This window comes from Pongo abelii, chromosome 11 (assembly GCF_028885655.2).
Source record: "Pongo abelii isolate AG06213 chromosome 11, NHGRI_mPonAbe1-v2.0_pri, whole genome shotgun sequence".
Classification (NCBI taxonomy): Eukaryota; Metazoa; Chordata; class Mammalia; order Primates; family Hominidae; genus Pongo; species Pongo abelii.
In genome coordinates, this window is record NC_071996.2 from 103,941,146 (window position 1) to 103,965,348 (window position 24,203).

The 24,203-nt window shown below is 46.8% G+C and overlaps 1 protein-coding gene across 1 annotated transcript in view; it reads left to right on the plus strand.

Annotated features, from left to right (window-relative positions):
- LOC129058096 (aldehyde oxidase 2-like) overlaps positions 1–24,203 on the plus strand; it is a 78,159-nt gene that overhangs the window by 14,579 nt on the left and 39,377 nt on the right. The window contains 12 exon segments of the mRNA XM_054549639.1: positions 330–410; positions 2,555–2,699; positions 4,647–4,739; positions 9,182–9,333; positions 11,269–11,362; positions 12,831–12,940; positions 14,736–14,919; positions 16,240–16,424; positions 18,486–18,578; positions 19,598–19,767; positions 20,992–21,106; positions 22,046–22,168. Coding sequence (XP_054405614.1) covers positions 330–410; positions 2,555–2,699; positions 4,647–4,739; positions 9,182–9,333; positions 11,269–11,362; positions 12,831–12,940; positions 14,736–14,919; positions 16,240–16,424; positions 18,486–18,578; positions 19,598–19,767; positions 20,992–21,106; positions 22,046–22,168 — 1,545 coding nt within the window.

Sequence of the window (24,203 nt, forward strand, 5' to 3'; positions counted from 1 at the left end):
AAGCGTGGGCATGTGGGGCACAATGGAGAGGATTTTCCTAATTTATTTAACCTCTCACAGTTTTTCATAGACTGTCTTGGTGTTTTCCAGAATACTCTTTGTACTATTTCATAGAATACTCTTTTCTTTAGTGTTGCATTAGTGGCAAATCAGTATTTCTCTTAAAACAAGATTCCTATTTTAAATTATTTGGTTTGAACTATTTACCTGTCCAGGGAGACTAGGAGAGTTATCACTACGTTCATGTTGCCTAATTCCTATAAAGAATTACAAGGCTGTTTCCAATTGAGCTGGGCTGACAGAGCCATCTGTTTCTTCCTTTTATAAAGATTTGCACGAAGTTATTTGCGAAAGAGGAGTTTCATTCCTTGGATCCAACCCAGGAGCTCATATTTCCCCCAGAACTCTTGGTAAGACGAGCTGGATATTTTACATACTCGTTTAAATATCATTGGTTATAAACTCGGTTTTATAAAGTCTCCATTTTCCTTCCCTTGAAATTGTCAAATTGTGGAAATGTTTGATCAGATGAAGATGACTGCTTGCCTCCCCGCCACGCCCTGCCTGACCCTGAAGCCTCCGCTTCCCTGAAGCCTCCGCTGTGGCGATTTTGTAAATGATTTCTTCATTACTCTCATCATTGTCATTTGGAATGTGTCACTAGTGGCTGTCCAGGAGACAGCACTGCTAAGCTTCTCCTTGGTCTTCTGGCCCATTCCAGCACATTGACCCCAAGGAACACTTCCAGGAGACACCCCTACCTTTCAGCCTTCCTCCCATCAGCATCTTTCTTTGCAGAAATTCAGCAGTCCTATTCTATCAAACACCTATTTCTGAAGGGGTTCTAATGTGTTTGTTTATTCATTCAACCAGTATTTATCCATCCAGCAACATGCCAGACGCTGTTCTAGGTACTGAATATACAGCAGGGAACAAAACTAACAAAACACCTGCCCTCAAGGAGCTTGTAATCTGGTGAGAGAGGCAGATAATAAGAAAAATAATAGATAAAAGATACAGTGTGGCCAGGTGCGGTGGCTCGTGCCTGTAATCCCAGCACTTTGGGAGGCCAAGGCAGGCAGATGGTTTGGGCCCAAGAGTTGGAGACCAGCCAGACATGGCGAAACCCAGTCTCTACAGAAAATTAGCCAGCTGTGGTGGCACTCACCTGTCGTCCCAGCTACTTGGGAGGCTGAGGTGGGAGGACTGCTTGAGTCTGGGAGGTCAAGGCTGCAGTGAGCCAAGATCGTGCCACTGCACTCCAGCCTGGGCAGCAGAGTGAGGCCCTGTCCTCCCAAAAAATAATAAATAATTTTTGAAAGGATATAGTCTGTTAGTGATTGAGAAGTATTAAGGAGAAAAAAATAAAGCAGAGAAGGATAGGATGCATGGAGTTGCAATTTTAGATATCCTGCCCAAAGAAAACTCTGAGAGTATAACATGTGAAGAAAGTCTGGAAGGAAGTGAGGGAGCCAGCCCTCCCAGCCGAAGAGGGAGACGAGCAATCCAGGCCATAGGAACAGCAAATGCAAAGGCCCCAAGGGCAGGAGAACACCAGGCCTGATCAGAGACAGAGCATGGTCCAGCCTGGCTGGGGCAGAGTGAGCAAGGGGAAGGCCAAGGAGCTGTCAGGGGCAGACCATGCTGGACTTCATGCTGCTCGGCTTTTACTGTGTGTAGGGTGAGAAGCTAACAGGCTGGATAGAGGAGGGGCATGCTCCAATTGAAGTGGTAACAGGATCATTCTGGCTGCTGTATTGAGAATGGCCTGCAGAGGGGGAAGGAAGGAGCATGAACCTTGTCAGAGGACTAACGCCATCCTGAGAGATGGTGGTGGCTGTGCCAGTCTGCTCGGGTGGAAGGAGTGAGAAGCGAGTATATTCGGGATGTATTTTGGTAGAAAAGCCAGTAAGATTTGCTGGTGGATAAGCTGTGAGGGTGGAAGAGAGAGAGGCTTCAAGGCTGACTCCAGGGCTTTGGACAGCTGGGAGCATGGAATGGCCATTTACAGAGATGGGGAAGACCTCCGGAGGAACAGGGGAGTTTTCCTTTTGGAGGTTTCTCTTTGGGGGCTTGGAAGGGGATTGGATATGAGGAGCTCAGTTTCTGAAATATTAACTTTTTACCTTTATAACTCTAAGCCAGTCCAAGAGACATATTAAATTTGAGATGCCTATTACACATCTAAGAGGTAACATCAAGTACTCATTCAGATATGAGCTTGGATTTCAGAGGAAAAAGCCAGGCTGAAGATATTAATTTAGGAGCATTAGTGTAATTATGATTTTTAAAGCCATAAGACTAAATTATGCTAAATTAATACACACTGAATGGTCAATAACAGGTGCCAGTTTATATTGCTACTTGTCCCCAGAAAGCCATCCAATTATGAAAATTCAGGCATTAGCCAATGGGTATAGTGAGTATCTTTTTAGGCAAGTACACCCCAGAACCCCTGACATCTCTGTAGAGAAACACATTTCCACCTGGGGCCTTGAATAAGCCGGAAGGACAGGCATGCACACGGGCACACATACTTGTCATTTGCCCTTAGAGAATGGCAGAGAATCCAGAAAAACAAACGCTGACCTTCTATGGAGAGAGAGTTACCTGGATCTCGCCTGGGACCCTCAAGGATCTCCTGGAGCTGAAAGTGAAACACCCCGAAGCCCCTCTCATTCTGGGCAACACCTCACTGGGTAAGTGATTACCCAGTTCTCATTCCACCCTTAATGCTGGGCTGAACTTCCTGTCCCTTACTCTGTTCTCAGTCTACAGAAACTACTTTTTAGGGATGAAAACTTCATCCTTTATAATAAAGCCAGTGGTCTCCAAAGTTGGATGTGCATATACCCTGGACCCCAGAGATGTGGGAGGAAAGTATTAGAGGGTTTTTTGTGGGGTTTTTTGGTTTGTTTGTTTTTTTTTTTTTTGAGATGGAGTTTCATTCTTGTCACCCAGTCTGGAGTGCAGTGGCGCGATCTCAGCTCACTGCAACCTCCGCCTCCCAAGTTCAAGCAAATCTCCTGCCTCAGCCTCCCAAGTACCTGGGACTACAGGTGCACGCCACCACATCCAGCTAATTTTTGTATTTTTAGTAGAGATGGGTTTCACCATGTTGGCCAGGATGGTCTAGATCTCTTGACCTCATGATCCACCCACTTTGGCCTCCTGAAGTGCTGGGATTACAAGTGTGAGCCACCACACCAGCCTTTTTTGTATTTTTAGTAGAGACAGAGTTTCACCATGTTGGCCAGGCTGATCTCAAACTTCTGACCTCAGGTGATCCACCAGCTTCGGCCTCCCAAAGTGCTGGGATTGCAAGCGTGAGCCACCACGCCCGGCATAGAGGGTTTTTTATCATTGACTTTGTCTTATTCGTTTTTGTTTTTTGTTAAATATTGAATGAATTTAGTAAGAATTTTATAAAATATGTATAGGGATATTAACAATACAGTGCACACTCAGTTACCACCCACATCCACTTTAAGAACACAAACTTTACCAAGAACTTTGAAGACCCCTGTGGGCCCTCTCAAGCTACATCCCCTTTCCTTCCCTTCCTCCTCGAAGGTACTCATTAGCCTGAATATTGTGTTGGTCATTCTCTTCCTTATTTTTATAATTTTACCACATATATTTGAATCCTTAAACAATATGTTGTTTAGCTTTGCATATTTCTGAACTTCACATTAATGGACTGGAGGGAGAGTACTGACCTCTGGTCAGGTTACAACATCTCCCACTCCCAATAATAACAGTAAGAATCCCAGGGTATTATTCTTCTGCAATTTGCTTTTTGTTCAACATACTTGACCTGAGATGCATCCATATTGTTGCATGTAGCTGTGCTGTATTCCATCATATGAACATGGAACACTTTGACATCTGTTATATTGCTGGAGAACAGCTTGTTTTGGCATTACAAATATTCTTCTATATGTCTCCCGGTAACTATGTGCAGGAGTGTTTTAAGAGCATCTTGGCCAGGCGTGATGGTTCACACCTGTAATCCCAGCACTTTGGGAGGCCAAGGTGGGTGGATCACCTGAAGTCAGGAGTTCAAGACCAGCCTGACCAACATGGAGAAACCTCGTCTCTACTAAAAATACAAAATTAGCCGGGTGCAGTGGCATGTGCCTGTAATCCCAGTTACTCGGGAGGCTGAGGCAGGAGAATCGCTTGAGCCTGGGAGGCAGAGGTTGCAGTGAGCCAAGATTGCACCATTGCACTCCAGCCTGGGTGACAGAAACTCTATCTCAAAAAAAAAAAAAAAAAGGGCATCTTATCCTTTCTATTTCCAATTTTTATATGGACATAGTGCATAAATAGATACATACATATATAAATTTACTTGGCAGGGGTATATAACCACTGCTTTCACATTTACTGTCAATCTCTAATGTATCTGAATCTCTTATAAGAAAATTTCAAGGCCTGGAGCAGTGGCTCACACCTGTAATCTCAACACTTTGGGAGTTCGAGGTGGGCAGATCACCTGAGACCTGCCTGGCCAACATGGCAAAACCCCATCTTCACTTAAAAAAAAGAAGAAAAGAAAATATCAATGCATGAAAAAAGGCATTTTCTCTCTCCTAATTGTCTCTAAAATAACTGTCCCATTCCTAACTGTCTCTACTCTTCAGGACCTGCAATGAAATCTCAAGGACATTTTCATCCAGTTCTCCTCTCTCCTGCAAGGATCTCTGAGCTGAGTATGGTGACAAAAACAAGTGATGGTGAGTTCCTGGTATTTTTAGTAGGATGTCAATGGGGCGATCCCTGCACTAAACTAACACTTGCCAAACAACTCAGAACCTCCTCATCTGTTTGTCTTCTCCTGTATATTTCCAGTTATTCTTCATTTTTTAAATGAGTAGTGCAGAGTACTATATCAGGCAAGGCGGAACTCACAAAGAAGGCAGTAAACACACAAGACTTGGCATTTGAGATGCATGGCAAACCCTTTAGTAAAAGGAACCTTATTTTACTCCTTTCTTCATCCCCTGAGCTCCTAGTCCTATGCATGCAGTATAAGCACTCAGTCGGTGGCTGATCAATGAATTAACAGAAAAAAATGAATGAGCAGGACAGGAATTTGAATGCAATGGGACGCAGTGTAATGATGACTTCCTTAACACAGGAAACAGGTAGAGTGACTGAACTGAAAGCTTTTGTCAAGATTGAGCTGTAGGTCACCATGTGTTTGTGGTGGCTCAGTGAGGGCCAGTGGGGGACAGGGGAGGGGATCCGCTATGGTGGCATCACTGCCATCCAGAAGTCCCACCTTCCTGGCCGCTAATCATCACCAGCCAAACTAGATTGCACCGCACATCAGCAAGCTGGATCTTCCCTGGCCTGACCCCACCTGTTTGCAAGGGAAGGGATCCTTCCTGGTTTTGCTCAGCACCAAGGTTTCACAGCTTCAGCCTTGGGACAATTCAGGTAGCAAAACTTAATGCCATTTAGAAAAACAGGAATGTGCTTAGATTTACCTGAAATCTTGGTGTTGGCAGAAGGGAAAGGAGAGGGAGAGGGAATGGCAGAATGGACAGCTGGACACATAGACCGCCTGTCTAAGCAGAGGTGATGGCAGGAGGCCCTGGCCCAACCCTACCCCAGGCATCATTTAGCCCCATCTGCAAACTTCTTTTTAGCGCCACAACCCTATCCTCACACAAATATTAAATAAGAAGATGAAAATAAACTGATCTGTTTGAAGGAGGAGAAAGACTTTTCACCATCCCTCCCTGTCTCTGAGCCACCCTTATTTGTCCCTGAGAGGGCCCTTCAGAGCCTAATTTAATTCCCAATATAATCCAAGTCTCTCATCTTACAAATGAGGAAGCCAAGATGCAAAAGGAAAGTAGACTAGCCTAAGGTCCCTAGTCTGGCTGGAGGTGAGATTACAAGGTCTCCCACTCCCAATTCAGCACTCTTTTGTTTTGTTTTGTTTTTTGTTTTTTGTTTCTGAGATGGAGTCTCACTCTGTTGCCCAGGCTGGGGTGCAGTGGCGCCATCTCAGCTCACTGCAACCTCCACCTCCCAGGTTCACGTGACTATCCTGTCTCAGCCTCCTGAGTAGCTGGGATTACAGGTGCCCACCACCACGCCCAGCTAATTTTTGTATTTTTAGTAGACATGGGGTTTCACTATGTTGGCCAGGCTGCTGTCAGACTGCTGACCTCAGGTGATCCTCCTACCTCAGCCTCCCAAAATGCTGGGATTACAGGCGTAAGCCACTGTGCCTGGCCAACACTCTTTTTGTTACTGCCATTCCACCCCTCAGTTCCACCCCACAGCCTGTACAATTAGCTATGTGAGTTGACTGTTCAGTTTGGTCTCTGAAAAGCAGAGCTAAAACAAACAATGCACCTTCCTTTAGGGCTCTTAAAATTAAAGCATGAGTACCCTCTAGTGGCTTGCAGGAAAGTTTCCACGATTCTCGAACTTTTCCTAAGTCCCAGATGAGTGAAGGACACTGGCGGGGGTGGGATGCACTGGAGCCAGATGTGTTCCCCACCAGCGCACCCAGGAAATACATTTTTGCACAGCTGTAATTTTGACTTAAACATTTGTTTAAGGTTTGCATGCTCAACCATATCACCTACATGTTTGGCTCAGTATACATTTGTTTTCTCAAAATCTTTAGTATAGTGAGTGCTCCAGAAAGTCATTGCATGTTTACCCCATAGACCCATGAACTCTGAAAAGCATAGAGTTCCACTGAAATGCCCTTTCTGAGAATCAAAGTTGAAGTTCTTTTCACTTGCATTGGAAGAAAGCTAGATTTTGTGACCAGAGATGGAATAAAATATGAATAGAACCACAGTAAGTAGAATGTTCTCAGTATAGCCTGGCATAAGGTGTGTCGTGCCTAGCATGAGGTGAGGTGGTGATGTGTGCAATGGAAATGGAATTATTTGGCTTCAAACTGTGTTTGAACTCTTATGAGGATTCAGGCAATAGAGCAGACAGGGATACTTCAATCCCCACTGGGATTGAACTGCCCTTTTCCATCTGTGTCATATAAGAGGTGGTGATGCTGGTCTATGTGATGCTTCTGACCTTAATAATAATTATGTCTTTTTGTTTCTGGTTTCTCCTCCACTAATAAGGCTCTGGGTCTTCTCCTTAGGGAGAAGGAATTGTGTGACCAAAAAAAAAAAAAAAAAAAAAAAAAAAAGCTTGGTTTTCCTAGCACTCCTGCAAAGATAAGGCAGGCCAGGACGTTCCAGAAGTTAAAGAACAGGCTCCAGTGAAACCTGTGATAAGGAAGCAACACACCATCACTGATGGGTCTGGGATGAAATTAGATCCCCTGTTACAGAGTACAGTGTAGGAGACACTAAAACAGAAACAGGGTGAGAAATCCAGGCTGAGACATTCCAGCGGGGAGGGATAGTTTAGATTTGTTTAGCATAAGGATAACAAGGAGCAGCTCATGGTTCCCTCATCAACTAAATTATCTGAGATTACTGAGGCAGCGGGGTGTTGCATGAGTATGCTGGCAAGGTGGGGGAGCTGTCATGCCAAGTACATTCTTAATATTGACAAAATACAGCTATATAGGCAGGTGAAATATTCTCAAAGATTAGTCAACAAGAGATAAATCAAAGCCCCACCTGATAAAAACAGACTAACTGCAATTAGAACCAGCCCAGCCAGTAATGTCAAATCACTCTACGTTAGCGTTTCATTCTGCAAACCCCAGGGTGTGAAGGATTAATTTTAAAAGGCTGCCTAACTCATCTCCTGGGGGTTTGGGTGACTACTTCACTTTTGAAGACTGATTTGAACCCTTTCATCCTTACTGAAGAAAAACCCTGAAGCTCATGCTAATATCCTGCCAATCCTCACAACTTATGGCTCCAAAGTTTGTTGAAATTTTGAATTATTTCCTTGCCAGTTAGCAAATAACGTTACTTCGATCCTGCTAGATGCTCTCCCATTACTTCCCTGGACCCTTCCCAGGAGCCCCCAACTTCCTCATACCCAGTAATGCTCAACATAAATGGCTGGAGCAGCTCCTTGCATGGGCCAATTGACCAGTGCCCCTCACAAAACTGATTGTTGAAGATTTTGAGTATCAAGTGCAAAACCTGAAATCCAAGCATTATAGATTTTAGACAATGACCTGGAGAATTGAATGACCTTTGCCTTATTTTAATGCCATTCGATTTATCTCCCTTAATCACAAAGCAACTTTGCATAGCTTCACCACAATCAGTCAGGAGGAGGTCATGGAAAATTCTAGTAAGGTCTGCCACCTGCAAGTTTTTGCTGTCATTCCTTCTCTCTAGCCTCTATTTCCTTGTGTCTATCAAAAGAAGAATGTGGACCAGCCCAGGGGATCTCACTCTGGCTGTGTAAAAACACTTTGAAGCCTTTTAAAAAGCTGCAGAGATCCAGGCTGGGCGCAGTGGCTCACGCCTGTAATCTCAGCACTTTGGGAGGCCAAGGCGGGAAGATCACTTGAGGTGAGGAGTTCGAGACCAGCCTAGCCAATATGGTGAAACACCATCTCTATTAAAAGTACAAAATTAGGCCAGGCAGGTGGCTCACTCCTGTAATCCCAGCACTTTGGGAGGCCGAGGCGGGAGGATCACCTGAGGTCAGGAGTTCGAGATGAGCCTGACCAACATGGAGAAACTCCATCTCTACTAAAAATACAAAATTAGCCAGACATGGTGGCGCATGCCTGTAATCCCAGCTACTTAAGAGGCTGAGGCAGGAGAATCGCTCGAACCTGGGAGGCGGAAGTTGAGGTGAGCCAAGATCGCGCCATTGCACTCCAGTCTTGGCAACAAGAGCGAAACTCGGTCTAAAAAAAAATTAGCTGGGGCTATGGCAGGTGCCTGAATCCCGGCTACTTGGGAGGCTGAGGCATGAGAATCGCTTGAACCTGGGAGGTGGAGGTTGCAGTGAGCCAAGATTGCACCACTGCACTCCAGCCTGGGCAACAGAGTAAGACTCTGTCTCAAAAAAAAAAAAAAAAGCAGCAGAGATTCTAATTGAATTTATCTGAGAGTGGGGCATCTGTGCTGTTTTGGAGTTCCCAGCGATTCTCTGTGAGCCAATGTGGATACTCACTGCACTGGCCAAACACTGAGGTCCTCGTGCCATGATTACAATTCAGCTGCTCCTCTTATGTCACTAGTAAAAACAAGTTGCTTTCCAGGACTGACAACAGGTGCTGGCTGCAGCCTGGCCCAGATGCAGGACATCTTGGCTGAGAGGGTAGTTGAGCTCCCAGAGGAGAAAACACAGACGTACCGAGCCCTCCTGAAGCACCTGAGGAGTCTGGCAGGCCAGCAGATCCAGAATATGGCGGTATGTTCCCTGGTTTCAACCACTGGACACACCGCACCTATTTCTGAACCTCACTGAAATGTTGAGATATGCGTTGGCAGAATCAGTATGCAAAAAGGTCTCAGCAGACTGAAGCAACAGGCACAGTAAATGTTTAAAATTAATAAGCATTAATAAAAATATTTAAGAAACAACTATAGGCCGGGAGAAGTGGCTCACGACTGTAATCCCAGCACTTTGGGAGACCAAGGCGGGTGGATCTCTTGAGGTCAGGAGTTCGAGACCAGCCTGGCCAATATGGTGAAACCTGTCTCTACTAAAAATACAAAAAATAGCTGGGCATGGTGGTGCACGACTGTAATTCCAGCTACTCGGGAGGCTGAGGAGGGAGGATTGCTTGAACCCAGGAGGTAGAGGTCACAGTGAGCGGAGATCATGGCACTGCACTCCAGTCTGGGCAACAGAGCAAGACTTTATCTAAAAAAAAAAAAAAAGAAGAAGAAGAAGAAGAACTATAAGTCAAGCTCAAAAGAGTGGCTTAGCAGCATCACAGGTGAGAAAAGGAGGTTATGGTTTTGCTAGTTTCATGATAAGCTTGTCCAAGAACTTAGTTTAGTCTTAGGCTGCATTAACAAAATAGAGTATCTGAAACAAGGAGGGTAGCCTTCTCTACTCTGGACTGTTCAAAACACAGCTGGAGAAAGAAGGTCAGATCTGGGAGGTATACTTGAAGATCTGGTTGATTTTGACCTCAAAAGAAAGGAAAAGAGACACAGTTAGGTTTTTGAAACACATATGCTCCTTCCCCTGCATACCTTCAATTATAGAGCAGAAATCTTTGGGATATGGAAAACCAGGGAGGACATGTTTCCTTTAAAACAGCTCTCAAGTGATTCCAAAATGTTCTCTCCCCAGTCAGGAACTCTGACGAGGTACACTGGTGAGAAGAAGGTGGCAGGAGAATGAGGGGTTGGAAACCACCCCAAAAAGAGGACTAGGGGTGGGAGGACAGGCAAAGGGAACATGAGAGCTGCCTTGGACTATGTCTAGACTCCTGAGGTCTGATGTGTTATTACATATGAGCAGAGAGTAGAAGAATAACTGACAGATGAGGGTCCAGGGAGCCAGATTTCAACTCAGGGGAAACTAAAAAAAATGTAAAATGGAGCTGCTCATAAAGGAATGAGGATTCCCTGTCCTCACCTGTGTTCCAGTCCAGACCGCAGCAACCAGGTCACCGTAGATTCCTTCCCTGTGCTGGGAGGAGAATCTTGAGTTCAATGGCCAGTCATTTCCCTCCCAAGTTCTGAAATGCTACAGGCTCCATCAGATCTGAGTGAGGGCTCCCTAAAAAGAGTGAAAAGGCAATTCTCTGTCCAACTGTGTGGATGCCTCAGAACACTGACACAGCCCATGTGAAGTCTGGCCATTTCAGAAGCCCACAAGAGACGAGGCTGAGACCTTGTGCACCAAGGCAAGATGGCACCTCTGTAGCCAACACCATGGCCATCTTCACTGTGGCCAGGGCTGAGTGGGGTGGCTCAGAATAGGCCGCTGAGCCTCCCTGCTTGAATCTGAATCCCAGGCCTCCCCCTTCCTAACTGGGGACATTGGTCAAGTTTCATAATTTCTCTGTGCTTCAGTGTCTTCATCTGTAAAATAGGGATAAAGACACCCACCTCACTGGGTTGTTGTGTCAGGGGTTAGATGGTGCGTGGAACACACCGGTGTTAGGTAAGTGCTAGGCACCCTCGAGTCCTCTTCCCATCCAAAGAAGCCAGTGGGAGGGGCCCTCCCTGACGAGCTGAACCCACGCCCTCTGCAAAAGAGAGAAAGACTGAACTGACTGAGATTCCTCTTGACCCTTTCATGGCCACTAAGAGGACCATCAGCAGGTGCCTTCGGGGTAGAGAAGCTGAGAGATAGAATGACTGAGCTGTAACTCTCTCTCCTTAGTCCTTAGGGGGGCATGTGATAAGCCGGCATTGCTATTCGGACCTGAATCCAATTCTTGCTGTGGGCAATGCTACCCTCAATCTGATTTCAGCAGGTAAGCTGCCTCCAAACACTCTGAACAGCACCTAGAGATCTTTTGTCTTTTTTATTTCTTCTTTTAAGAAATTGCTTTAAGTCAGAGCCCAAGTCTGTGGTTCTCAATTCACCACGGGGAGCCCAGCTCATGAGGGAAGGTGCACTGATCCAAAAGGCAGCTGGTGTTTCCTTCTGACACCACACACGCACACAACCTGGGACCACATAGTTAGCTCACATGTTCGCCCACGTGTCTTGCTTGACCAGTAAACACCAGAGGTGACGTGCAGAGGCTAAGCTGAGGGCGAGGTTGCAGTGCGCACCCTCCCTATGGGCCAAGGGACTGCTCTCTGCTCCCCCGTTCTCATCATGGGCTCCCTCCGCCAACACACAGAGTCCGAGGCCCCCACACAGTGCCCTCAAAGCTGCATCCCCACCCCCTAGTTGCTGTGTAAGAAGCTACAAGGCTGGTGAGGACACACAGTAGACATCCATACAGGTCGTGGTGGGCCCCTGGGAAGGGGTAGGCAGTGATTGATTTTAATTGCTAGCTGAGAGGAACGTTCCCTTGGGGTGGCTGCCCACTAAACCTCCCTTTCATCTCCCCAAGCGCCCAGCACACTCACACCGCCCCCAGCTGCCCCCCAGATACTAATACCCCCTTGACTGGATGCAACTACATGCCAGGCTGTGCTGGGGCGTTGGTCGTTACCATTGGCTGAAGGCCTGCTTTCCCAGCTCAGCTAGAGCCATCTCCACCCACAGCACAGCCCCGGCTCCAGCGAAGGCAGTAGATCAGCTCGCTGGCCCAGCAGCAGGGAGGGGCCAGGCAGAGATCAACCGTGGGAGCCTCCTTTGGGGCACCCTGCTTCCTCACAAGCATACCTACATTCCAACCAGCACAGCGCTCACTGTGCCAGGGATCAAACGCATGTCACAGTCCCCAGGCCATAGTTTGATCTCCTCACTGCACTCCTGTGGGCCAGAGGGCACAGTTGTGGTCACCAAGAGGGGGCAAATGGGCTAGAAGGAGATTTCAGAATTTTTCACTTCGTTTTAAAGGTGTAAGTGTCTGTCTCAAGAGCTGACAACAGCAGGAAGAACAAAAGGCAAAGTCAGTGGCTTGAACTGAATTGAATAGTTAGAAGTGCAAACAAATCGTGTGTTGGCTTAAAGTTGTTGGCTTAACAAGTGATCATAAGCACTGAACAGGTTCTATGTAGTTAACCACAGGCCCAGTGAGCCTTCAAGGCAGAAGCGACCCCAGTTCACATAGCGCATATGCTGATGAGAGAATATAATGTCATGACGGTGCCACCACCTGGGACCCCATGATGGGACCCTGTGACTTTGCCGTGGACTCAGACCTCAGCCTTGCTCTGTGTAGAGGAAGCTGGCCTTTCCTTCTCCACTGCTGACATTTAAAAGAACAGAATAATCTTTCTCTCCTTGTTGTGACTGTGCAGAAATATCATTCTCTTCCACAGAAGGTACGCGGCGGATTCCTCTAAATGAACATTTTCTTGCTGGGCTGGCAAGTGCAGACCTTAAGCCAGAGGAAATTTTGGAATCTGTGCATATCCTGCACTCTTAAAAGGTCAGAATTCCGCTGGCTGCTTTTGAGGGTGGTTTTTCCTTTTTCATAAATGAGTCCAGTCATCTTTAGAAATCTAAAAACAGATGGAAAGAAAATAACTCTGCCCTGCAAACCTGTTTCCTGTCCAACTGCGGATTGGGCCAGCACCAAGGCCCTCCGACAGCCAAGAGCAGGCAGCTCCGGGTGTGGATGTAGGGCTGTTGTTCTAGCTGCAGGGTGGAGCCTGCTGAGGGCCTGTGGTCACACCACCACGCCCCTCATGGCCACGAGTTCAAGCTCTCGGGCTGTCAAATGGAGTGTCTCTAACTGACCCACAGGGAGATGGGGGCTAGGGCTCAGCTGTCCCACACCCGACTCTAGCCAATAGTTCATGGGCGCAGGAGGGCCTCTAGTTGTTTGCTAAGTCAGAATCCCTGCAGCTGATGCGGCCACCCAGTCAGCTATGGAGTTGACCTTCTGTCCTCACTGCCTGCTCCCTGTGCCTCTGCCAAAGCTGTACCTGAATCCAAGAGGATAGTCTTCCCAGAGAGAGGCAATGCTACACACACACACACACACACACACACACCCACACACACACACACACTAGCTCAGCCCCCAAAGTCCCAGAGAGGAGCAGCCAAGACTCTGGGGCACCAAGATGATGAGGATGGCCCACTCCCCATCCGGGGCCTTCTGCTACAGTAGCAGTAGTGTTCTTCTACAGGGGCATTGGTCGTTACCATTGGCTGAAGGTCTCTGCTTTCCCAGCTCAGCCACAGCCATCTCCACCTGGAGCACAGCTCCGGCTCCAGCCAAGGCAATAGATCAGCTCACCGGCCCAGCAGCAGGGAGGGACCAGGCAGAGATCAACAGTGGGGGGCTCCTTTGGGGCACCCCTGCCTCCTACAACCACGCCTACATTCCAACCAGCACAGCTCTGACTGTGCCAGGTGTCTTGTTAGATTGTGTCTGTGTGATTAATTAGTAGCACCAAAAGCCGGGGGGCAGCCTGGTTATGGAGGGAGTCATAAGTTATGCTTTCAGCCATGTGTGATCTTCATTAGTTTTTCCTTTGGAATGGAAACTTTGAAATGTGTTCCCATTTAAATCCATGAAAAGGCAGCAGACGGAAAAACAAGCCCACTCAAACATGTGCACCCTTGGTGGCGGCACAGATGGAAATGCACAAAGAGGCACAGGCCGTCTTTGTGGACCCCACCTCGGCTCACCAAAGGTCATGGTGCCAAGGGGTCAGCTGGGGCAGCCATCACCTTTGACTCTTCCTCCTGACACAAGATTCCCTAGCCACTGTTGGAAAGCTTTGCTCGGCTCCCTTTTGTGCTTTGTCAAGTGGAAAAGCAATCATTTCTACCAGCCAAGCAATGTGGTGGGTCTGCTTTGTACTTTCAACAAATCACCTTTAAAAGCCCCTGCATTAGGAGGGCTCCTCCACCCTCATGGGGAAAAGGTGTCTGAAGACTGGAGGGAATGGCCCCTGGCAATGCCAGCACATGGACGGGTGTCCAGGCGTGAGTTCCCACAGCATCCCATGCAGAGGCATACTGGCCTCCAAGGGAGAGTGCACGGTGGTCCCTGTTCCTTGAGGGTGTCCAAGGCCTTGAGAGTGGGCCTTGGGGAGGACGCTGTTCTCACTTTGAACGAGAAGTCAACCAAGGTGTCCTCTAATCGTGCCAACTGTCTTTGGTGTCTTGTTAGATTGTGTCTAAGTGATTAATTAGTGGCAACAAGAAGCATAAACCACGTTCTTAGTTTTGACATATCAGATAACCCCAAATGGTTTTTGTCTGCACAGTGGGAATTTGTGTCAGCCTTCCGACAGGCTCAGTGCCAGCAGAACGCCTTGCCCCACGTGAATGCTGGCATGCGAGTCCTTCTCAAAGAAGGCACAGACAGCATTGAGGACCTGAGCATCGCCTATGGAGGGGTGGGGGCTGCCACCATCAGTGCACACAGATCCTGCCAGCAGCTCCTCGGGAGGTAAGCCAAAAGCCCGCACCCTGAGGGGGAAGCTTGCTGTTAAATAAAACAAGTGGAGATCTGTCTCTGGCAAGCATCAGTGAAGCCCTGGGAAGATAGAAACTCTTACATGAAAATCACTGCTTGTTCTTTCTGTCATTTTGCTAAATGAATTAAACCTTATTTGACTTTGATTAATTGGATGCCAGTCTTTGGATGAGGTATACAACAAAAATGACCTGGCCTGAGTTCAGCCAGCAGGTGATTTTTTCCCATCTGCCCTCGTTCTCTTACACAGATCAACAGCCAAGCCATCCTGGTGTCATGGCTTATGCCTATAATCCCAGCAATGTGGGAGGCCAAGGCAGGAGGATTGCTTGAGCTTAGGAATTCAAAACCAGCCTGGGCAACAAAACGAGACCCCATCTCTATTTTACATATATATATATATATATATATTTTTTTTTTTTTTTTAATTAGCTGGGCATGGTAGCATGCACCTGTAGTCCCAGCTCATCAGGAGGCTGAGACAAGAGGATCACTTGAGCCCTGGAGGTTGAGGCTGCAGTGAGTAGCGATCATGCCACTACACTCCAACCTAGGTGACAGAGCAAGACTGTTTCAAAAAAAAAAAGTCTAGCAAACCCACACTGGGCAGTGTCCAAGCGGCACCTAACGCTCCCGCCATTAAGTGCACTCTACTTCTTCCTCAGTGAAGTCAGTCTCCAAGTCTGAGTCCTGTTCAGTTCACAATGGAATTGGCCCTCGTGGTCTGTTTTGTTGTTGTTGTTTTTGAGATGAAGTCTCACTCTGGCACCCAGGCTGGAGTGCAGTGGTGCAATCTCGGCTTCATTGCAACCTCTGCCTCCTGGGTTCAAGTGATTTTCGTGCTCAGCCTCCTGAGTAGCTGGAATTACAAGTGTGCACCACCACACCCAGCTAATTTTTGTGTTTTTAGTAGAGATGGGGTTTCACCATGTTGCCCATTCTGGTCTCAAACTACCCGGCTCAAACGATCCAGCTGCCTCAGCCTCCCAAAGTGCTAGGGTTACAGGCGTGAGCCATCATTCCCGGCCTGCTCTGCTTATTTAATACTTGATTCTAGCATGTCTGGCTGTGGAACGTGTTCATGTTCAAGTTGCAGGTCCCATTCTCACCCTGCCATGACCCTTGGGCCACTCGATGCAGCCTTCCCAGGCCTTGGTTTCCCTAAGCAGCTTGATTAGGTGATTTCTGAGTTTCCAGAGGAAACTCTGGGGTCTCTAAAAGGTCACTATCCCATATCATGCCATGCTAGAAACTGCCCTCTAACCAATTCCTTCCTGCCTTTGACCCTCCCGGGCGCTGGAATGAGCTGATGCTGGATGAGGCTTGCAGGCTGCTTCTGGATGAAGTCTCGCTCCTAGGCTCAGCTCTGGGTGGCCGGGTGGAATTCAAGAGGACCCTAGTCATCAGCTTCCTCTTCAAGTTCTACCTAGAGGTTCTGCAGGAACTGAAGAAGTTGGTGAAGCTAGTCTCTGTGCCTGTGGGTGATCTGGTGTATTCGCTGGCTGGGGCTGCTGAAACAAAGTAGCACAGCCTGCCTGGCCTGAACAATAGAAACATGTTCCCTCACAGTTCTGGAGGCGTCAGCAGGCCTGGTTCCCTCTGAGTGCTGTGCAGGGCACTCTGCCCCCTGCCTTTCCTCTAGCTCCTGCTGGTTTGCTGGCAATCTTGGGCACTCCTTGGCTTCTAGAAACATCACCGTGATCTCTCTCTTCACATGAAGTTCTGTGGGTACATCTGGGTCCAAATTTCCACTTCTCACAAGGACATCAGTCATATGGGATTAGGGCCCGTCTTAAGTAGCTCATTTTAACTTGATTACCTCTGTAGTAAAGGCTCTGCCTTATTTGGATAAGGCAACATTCTGAAGAACTGGGGCTGGAGTGCTGGGACTTCAACACAAATATTTAGAACAGACACAATTTGACCCATAGCATCTGGCTCTTATGTGTTCCTTGCACCCATAAGCTCACAGCTTTCCCATCACTTTGGCAAATTGTCTTGTGCACAGCCTGTGCTGTTACCTGTCACCTGCTCTGAGTCAGGCCTTGTCCGTTACCAGCCAGCCCTCCTCCTGGAATCCAGCCCTGAGGGGCTACATGAGGCTCATGGCGCCAGACTCTCTGCAGTCCGCAAATGTTGACTGCGTGCCCTGAACACTGAAACACTGTGGTGTCCCTGCTGCCAGTGTGCAGTTTTTTCTTTTAAAATCAACTTTATTGAAGTGTAATTTACACATCATAAAATGCACCTATTTAAATTCAGCGCATGTTGACAAATGTGTATATCGGTGTAGCTACCACCTCAAATTTTCCATTATCCCAAAAAGTATCCTATGCCCCCTTGTGTCACCATCTTGCCCCTGGCCCAGGCAACCACCAATCACTTTGCCGGCACTAGAGATTCATTTTGCCTCTTCTGTAATTGTATGATCAATCTGAAACATAAAATAATATTTTATTTTTCAAAACAACCAAAACTGCCCAGGCATGATGGCTCACACCTGTAATCCCAGCACTTTGGGAGGCCAAGGCAGGCTTGGGCCCAGTAGTTGGAGACCAGTCTGGGGAACATGGGGAAACCCCATCTTTATTAGAAATAGAAAAATTAGCTGGCCATGGTGGCACACGTCTGTAGACTCAGCTACTTGGAGGCTGAGGTGGAAGGATCTCTTGAGCCTGGGAGGTTGAGGCCACAGTGAGCCATGTTTGTACCACTGCACTCTAACTTGTGTGACAGAGCAAGAGCCTGTATAAAAAAATTTAAAAATTTAAAAACTTAAAAAAAAAAACACCAAAAACTGATGTGTATGCTAATGTTTAAATAGCTTTCTAGATTTTTCTGATTGTAAACTTTTGGAATAAGCTAAGCAAAGCAAAACATATTATCTCTCTCTTTTTCTTTCTCTCTCTCCTTCTCTCTCTCTCTCCACCCCTCCCCTGACCATGATTACAACTCACCCTACCTTGTATTCCCTTTTCCCCAACCACAGCTCACCCCAAGAGCCTGCTGTTCTAAGGTATCTGATTTTCACAGACTCAGATGAAGACCCTCATCAACCACACTCACCAGGATAATCCTTGCTGCCAATTAATTTCTGAATCAAGACACTTGACAAGTTTCAGTGACACCCAGAGCAGCCTCCCCACCTCTACTGCTCTCCCAGGAGAGTTGAGTTCCTGAGAAAAGCAATCTGGCTTTGAGTCCTTTTGTGTGCAATGGATACCTGCTTATTCTGGGATGGCTTATCTAGCCCATTTTCCTTGCTTCTCCTCCTGCCTCTGTCCCCACTCTCTGGCAGGCTTCTGCCTCCTCAGTGTGGCTTGAGGATCAGATTGCAAGCAGTCAGTCCAGGTCCTCATTATGTGGAGGGAGGAGGGGAACAAGAAACATTCATAAAACATGAAGCCGGGGCAGGTAGTATGGACCGTGGTTATCCACGCTATGCTGGATACATTAGCCAAGTCAGTTTCATGTAAACCAAAGCCCAGTTTAACCGTAGCTAACCAGCTTATCTTTATTGTTTTGAATCATCTTTCAGGACAGCCGTCATCATTCTGAAATTTCAGACTGATTCCTAAGTGCTCTCGAAGATTTCCCAGTCACAATACCCCAGGGAGTCCAAACATACCAGGTCAGTGAGTTTGATTTAACTGAAACCTGCAAACTGGAGCTGTGCTGAGCGAGCAAGCTTTTCAGAGCTGTGGTTTCAGGTCTGACGTTCTAGTCGTGGCTCTTTGCTTAGTCCTCGTCAGGGAGACGCTGGAATCTGAGGTCAGGCCCAAGCTGCTGCTAGATGAGCTCAAGGGTGAACCGTCTAGCTAATCTACAGTCTAATCATTATAGTCTCTTCAAAGTGATATTCTTGGGCATTTGTTTGATATTTACTCAGAAGAGCAACCGAGCTGGAAGGTTCAGCCCCCAGCTCTGATTGCAAATGTTTAATCTCCAGTCAGCAAACAAATGCCCTGCAAGTAACTGAACTCACCCTTTAAGCAGGACAGTTTAGAAATTATGGATTCTTGCTGTAGCACAAACCCTCTCCCACCCCACTTCCACATACATGCACGCACACACACACACAGAGCTTCCCTGAGAGGAGCTCCAGCATAAACACTATCTCCACCTCCTTACAGCCCAGTGATGTTTTTGTGCCACTCCCAAGGGCAGCCAGGACACCTTATTCTGGATCTGGGGGGACTCTGTTGCCATCCCCCAAACCCTGTGCCAGAGGCCCCAATCAAGTCCATACTTGGGCTTCTGGCTTGGATTTTGGCATCCCACCTTGGGAACTGTATCACTTTATGCCCCATCATCATGAGGACAGTACCCGTGAACAGATTGATCATTGGAAAGGTGAGGAGGCAGGACAGTGAGACCCCTGAGAGCACCACCAGGGAAAAGAAGATGCCAGAAGGAGAAGCTGGGGTGCCCCTTCGCCTACTTCGCCATTTATTGCCATAGAACTGAAATGACAATTCACTGTTCTAGTGGCATCATTAATGTGTCACACTCATCATCTGGCCCACTCCAGTGTTTGTCACCCGAGGGTGACTGTCCAATTTCTCAATCCTAGCTCAGGAGTGTTGGTGATAGGCCAGGCCACTTACGAAAATTAAAAGCTTCTGAGGCAACTCTTGTCTTCCTCTGTAGAGTGTGGATCCTCATCAGCCTCTCCAAGACCCAGTTGGACGCCCTATCATGCACTTGTCAGTTCTTAAACATGCCACTGGGGAAGCCATGTTTTGTGATGACATTCCCGTGGTGGATAAAGAATTCTTCATGGCTTTGGTGACCAGTAGCAGGGCTCATGCAAAAATCATGTAAGTAAACGAAGAGTTTTCAAGAACCTTTTAAAAGCACACCTGGTGACCCCTCAGAGGAATGCGCCCATGCTCCTGCCATGTCCTGAACTTAAAGAACCTAAAATGGAAAGAATAAAGAAAAGGTTGCCAGCTCCAGGAGGAAGGGAGAGCATCTAGAAATGAACATCATGGAGAGAGAATAAAAATCACTGGCCAGGCTCAGTGGCTCACATCTGTAATCCCAACACTTTGGGAGGCCAAGGCGGGCAGATCACCTGAGGTCAGGAGTTCAAGACCAGCCTGGCCAACATGGTGAAACCCTGTCTCTACTAAAAACACAAAAATTAGCTGGGCGTGGTGGCACACACCTGCAATCCCAGCTACTCAGGAGGCTAAGGCAGGAGAATCACTTGAGCTTGGGAGGCAGAGGTTGCAGTGAGCCAAGATCAAATGACTGCACTCCAGCCTGGGCGGCAAAGTGAGACTCTGTCTCAAAAAAAAAAAAAAAAATCACAGTTACAAGCCCTTTCTTTCCCTCCTAACCTCACAAAACCTCAGCTCCCTGCTACAGCCTCAGACATGACTCAAAGGCATAACCCTGATAGAGAGCTGGTATTGAGGTGGTGGTGAAATACCCAACTTCATGCCCAAGAATGAATGGCCCCGTCCCAACCTTCAAGAACGCCCCTTGCCAAGGCCACACTATCCCTTCTCCACCTGCCAACCCCCAACAGCTAAAGTGTTGTCTCCTGGCCCAGTGGGAGTCTCTTGGACCCTACTCCTTGGCAGGTCTGTTCTGACTGGTCAGGACCTAAGCTGGATTTGTTGTCATATATTCCGATTTTCAATCATGTTCTATCCCTCCCTCAAATTTAGGGCCCTCAAAGCTTGCTGATTTCTACTTCCTCTTTTTTTAATTCAGAGACAGAGTCTGGCTCTGTCATCCAGGCTGGGGGCAGAGGCACCATCATAGCTCACTGCAGCCTTGAACTCCTGGGCTCAAGCCATCCTCCCACCTCAGCCTCCTGAGTAGCTGGGACTACAGACATGCGCCACCGCCATACCTGGCTAATTTAAAAAATTTTTTTTATTGAGACAGAGTCTTGCTATGTTGCCCAGGCTGGTCTCAAATTCCTGGCATCAAGCAATCTCTCCCTTCTCGACCACCCAAAGTGCTGGGATTACAGGCGTCCACCACGCTGCCCAGCGTGATTTCTACTTCTTAAATATCTGTTTGTTTAGATCAATTGATGTGTCCAAGGCCCTTGAACTACCCGAAGTGGTTGATGTGATAACAGCTGAAGACATTCCGGGCACCAATGGCGCTGAAGGTGACAAATTGCTGGCTATAGATAAGGTACGTCCGGGACATGCTCTCCTAGATGATTCTGTGTAGACAGTCACCAAGGTACCTCTCCTGCCAGCTGTCCAGCTCCCAGCTCTTCCTGCCTTTGAGAGGTGGAAGCGCCGAGCCTTCTGGCACCTCTCTACCCTGCTTTTATTCAGCCCTACTAGTCCGGACTCAGGAAATAACATAGTAAAAGGAAATGTATTACAGAAAAGCAACAAGTCCTAGTTCTGCCACTGTGTGCTCTTGAGTCTATATGAATTTTTAGGAACACAAGTCAGTCCACAACAGGAGCCACATTATACAAAAACTTTGTTTATCTTTAAACTCTAAAATATCATGAAGGCAACACGTGTCAACCAAGCTGGACAGAAGACATGGTAGATTCGGGTTACGGCCAACCTCACATCCACTCTGAGCCTTATGTTCACTGAGTTACATGGCCAATGGAACTGTCTGTATTGTTTAAATTATTTTTTCATTAAACATATTTTTTAGCCAAGCATGGTGGCTCACGCCTGTAATCCCAGCACTTTGGGAGGCTGAGGTGGATGGATCAGTTGAGTCCAGGAGTTCTAGACCAGCCTGGCCAACATGATGAAATCCCATCTCTACTAAAATACAAAAATTAGCTGGGTGTGGTGGCACGCACCTGTAATCCCAGCTAGTCAGGAGGATGAGGCAAGAGAATCATTTGAACCTGGGAGACAGAGGCTGCAGTGAGCCAAGATGGCACCACTGCACTCCAGTCTGGGCAACAGAATGAGACTCTGTCTCAAAAAATATATATTTTTTTTATTTTTGGCGAAGCAGATGTAGTCAAATGTGACTCCAATGTGGTTACTATTGCTAAACAGCGACATCTAAGACACCAGCCACTGCTAAGGTTGAACTAAGCCTATTCCCACCCAAAATTTTGTATCTGCTTCATGTGTGTACCTTCCACAGGTAATCTGTGTGGGCCAGATCATCTGTGCTGTGGTTGCAGAAACAGATGTACAGGCAAAACGAGCAACTGAAAAGATAAAGATCACCTATGAAGATCTGGAACCTATAATCTTCACCATCAAGGTAAACAGGGCTGGCCAGTCTCTCCCTAAGGTTGTAGAATTAAAAGTACCTGTGTAAAAATCTTAATGAAGGATCTAATTTTTTTTTCTTGTCGCTGGTTTGCTCTGGAAAAATCAACTTTCTTTGGAAAACATTACTTGTATGAGCTGAAATTATCTTTGGTTCCAAGGAGTGGAAAAGACAGAAGTTTCTCACATTCAAAAAGTCTAGAAGTGGGCAGTCCAGGGCTTCTACGGCATTCTGTGTGTTTAGGATCCAGCATTCTTATATCTAGTCACTCCATCATGCATTGCTTCCTGGAGGGCACTTTTGGTCCACAATGGCCGTGGAAGCTCTAGCCGTTACATCCACATTCCAGACAGCCGAGAAAATAAGGTGATGAAGAAGGATGTGCCCCCTTCCTTTAAGGACACTTCCCAGTCCTTAAAGGGAGGCATGTACATTGCACATGCCTTCCTCCATCTCTTTGTTTGGAACCTGGTCACGTGCCACACCTAACTGCAAGGGGAGCTGGGAAATGTGGATTTTATTCCAGGTGGCCAGATAACCACTACAGATCGGAGACTCTATGACTTGAGGAGGAAGGTGAGGATGCATACTGGGAACAGTAATGTTTTCAAGGTGGAGCCCAAATGCAGTGGAACTTTCATGGTGGAATTCCACAGAAACTTCACTCTCATTTCTGAGTCTAGGTAATGCTATTCAAATGGTATTTGGGAAGATGACGGAGTGAGGACAGACCATTCAGTTGTGGACTGGGGTTTTTAGGTTCTGATTTAGTGAGGGACACGTTCAGAGTCAATGACTCCAGAAAAGCTTACTTGTTTGTGTGCTTGTGACAGAACATCAAATGTGTCCAGAGGCTTTCGTGAACCATTGGGACATTTTAAAATGTAACTAAACGGTACAAATTGCTCAATATTTAAAGTGTTTTAAAAAATAATGTTTCTGGATCTTCCTAAACCAAATCAACTTTGTTCCAAATTCCCATTTGCCAAGTTTGCAAGAAATCCAGGCCATTTTTCTTGGCTCATTCCTCTTCCTTGGGTTGAACTAGGATCCTAATAAGGGTTTTTGAAATTTCCCTTCTAACCCCACTTTCCTCAAGGGAGAAATGGCACCCAGAGGACACACCCATGAACTATTCTAGAATTCAGAATGGGTAGGGATTTAGAGTTCCCTTAGAACAGGACTGTCCAGAGTCAGCAAAAAAAATCCTCCACAAGTCGTAAAATTGTCATATATATAATACCAATGGTGCTTCATCCATCTATTCATTTATTTATATGACTTTATAGATCAAAGGCAACATAGGGTCATGGTTACAAACACAGGTCCTAGAACCAAACTGCCAGGTTTGAATAGTGGCTGTACCACTTACGAGCTGTGTGACCTTAGGCAAGTTATTTAAACTCTCTGTGCCATAGTTTCCTCATCTGTAATATGCAGGTAGTAATGATATGTATCTCATTAGTTTGTCATAAAATTAAATGAGTTAACAGGTGTAAAGCACTTAGAACAGTACCTGGCATATGGTTAGCACTCACCCAATATAGCCTATGTTGTAACAAGATTATACTGTCTTGGTTGGGCTTGGTGGCTCATGCCTATAATCCCAGCACCTTGGGAGGCCGAGGCAGGCAGATCACTTGAGGTCAGGAGTTCAAGATCAGCCTGACCAACATGGTGAAACCCCATCTCTACTAAAAATACAAAAATTAGCCAGGTGTGGTGATGCATGCCTGTAATCCCAGCCTCTTGGGAGGCCGAGGCAGGAGAATTGCTTGAGCCCAGGAGGCGGAGTTGCTGTGAGCCAAGATCACGCCACTGCACTCCAGCCTGGGTGAAAGAGCAAGACTCCATCTCAAAAAAAAAAAAAAAAAGAGATCATACTGTCTTATGACACATTTACAGTATGGCAATAAATATACTTTCACATGTACCAGGATGGCTTCTGAGATCTTAGTATAACAGAAAATGAAAAAGTTCAGCTATATTGTTCATTGTCTGCTGCTTTGAAAAAATCAAGTGTTCA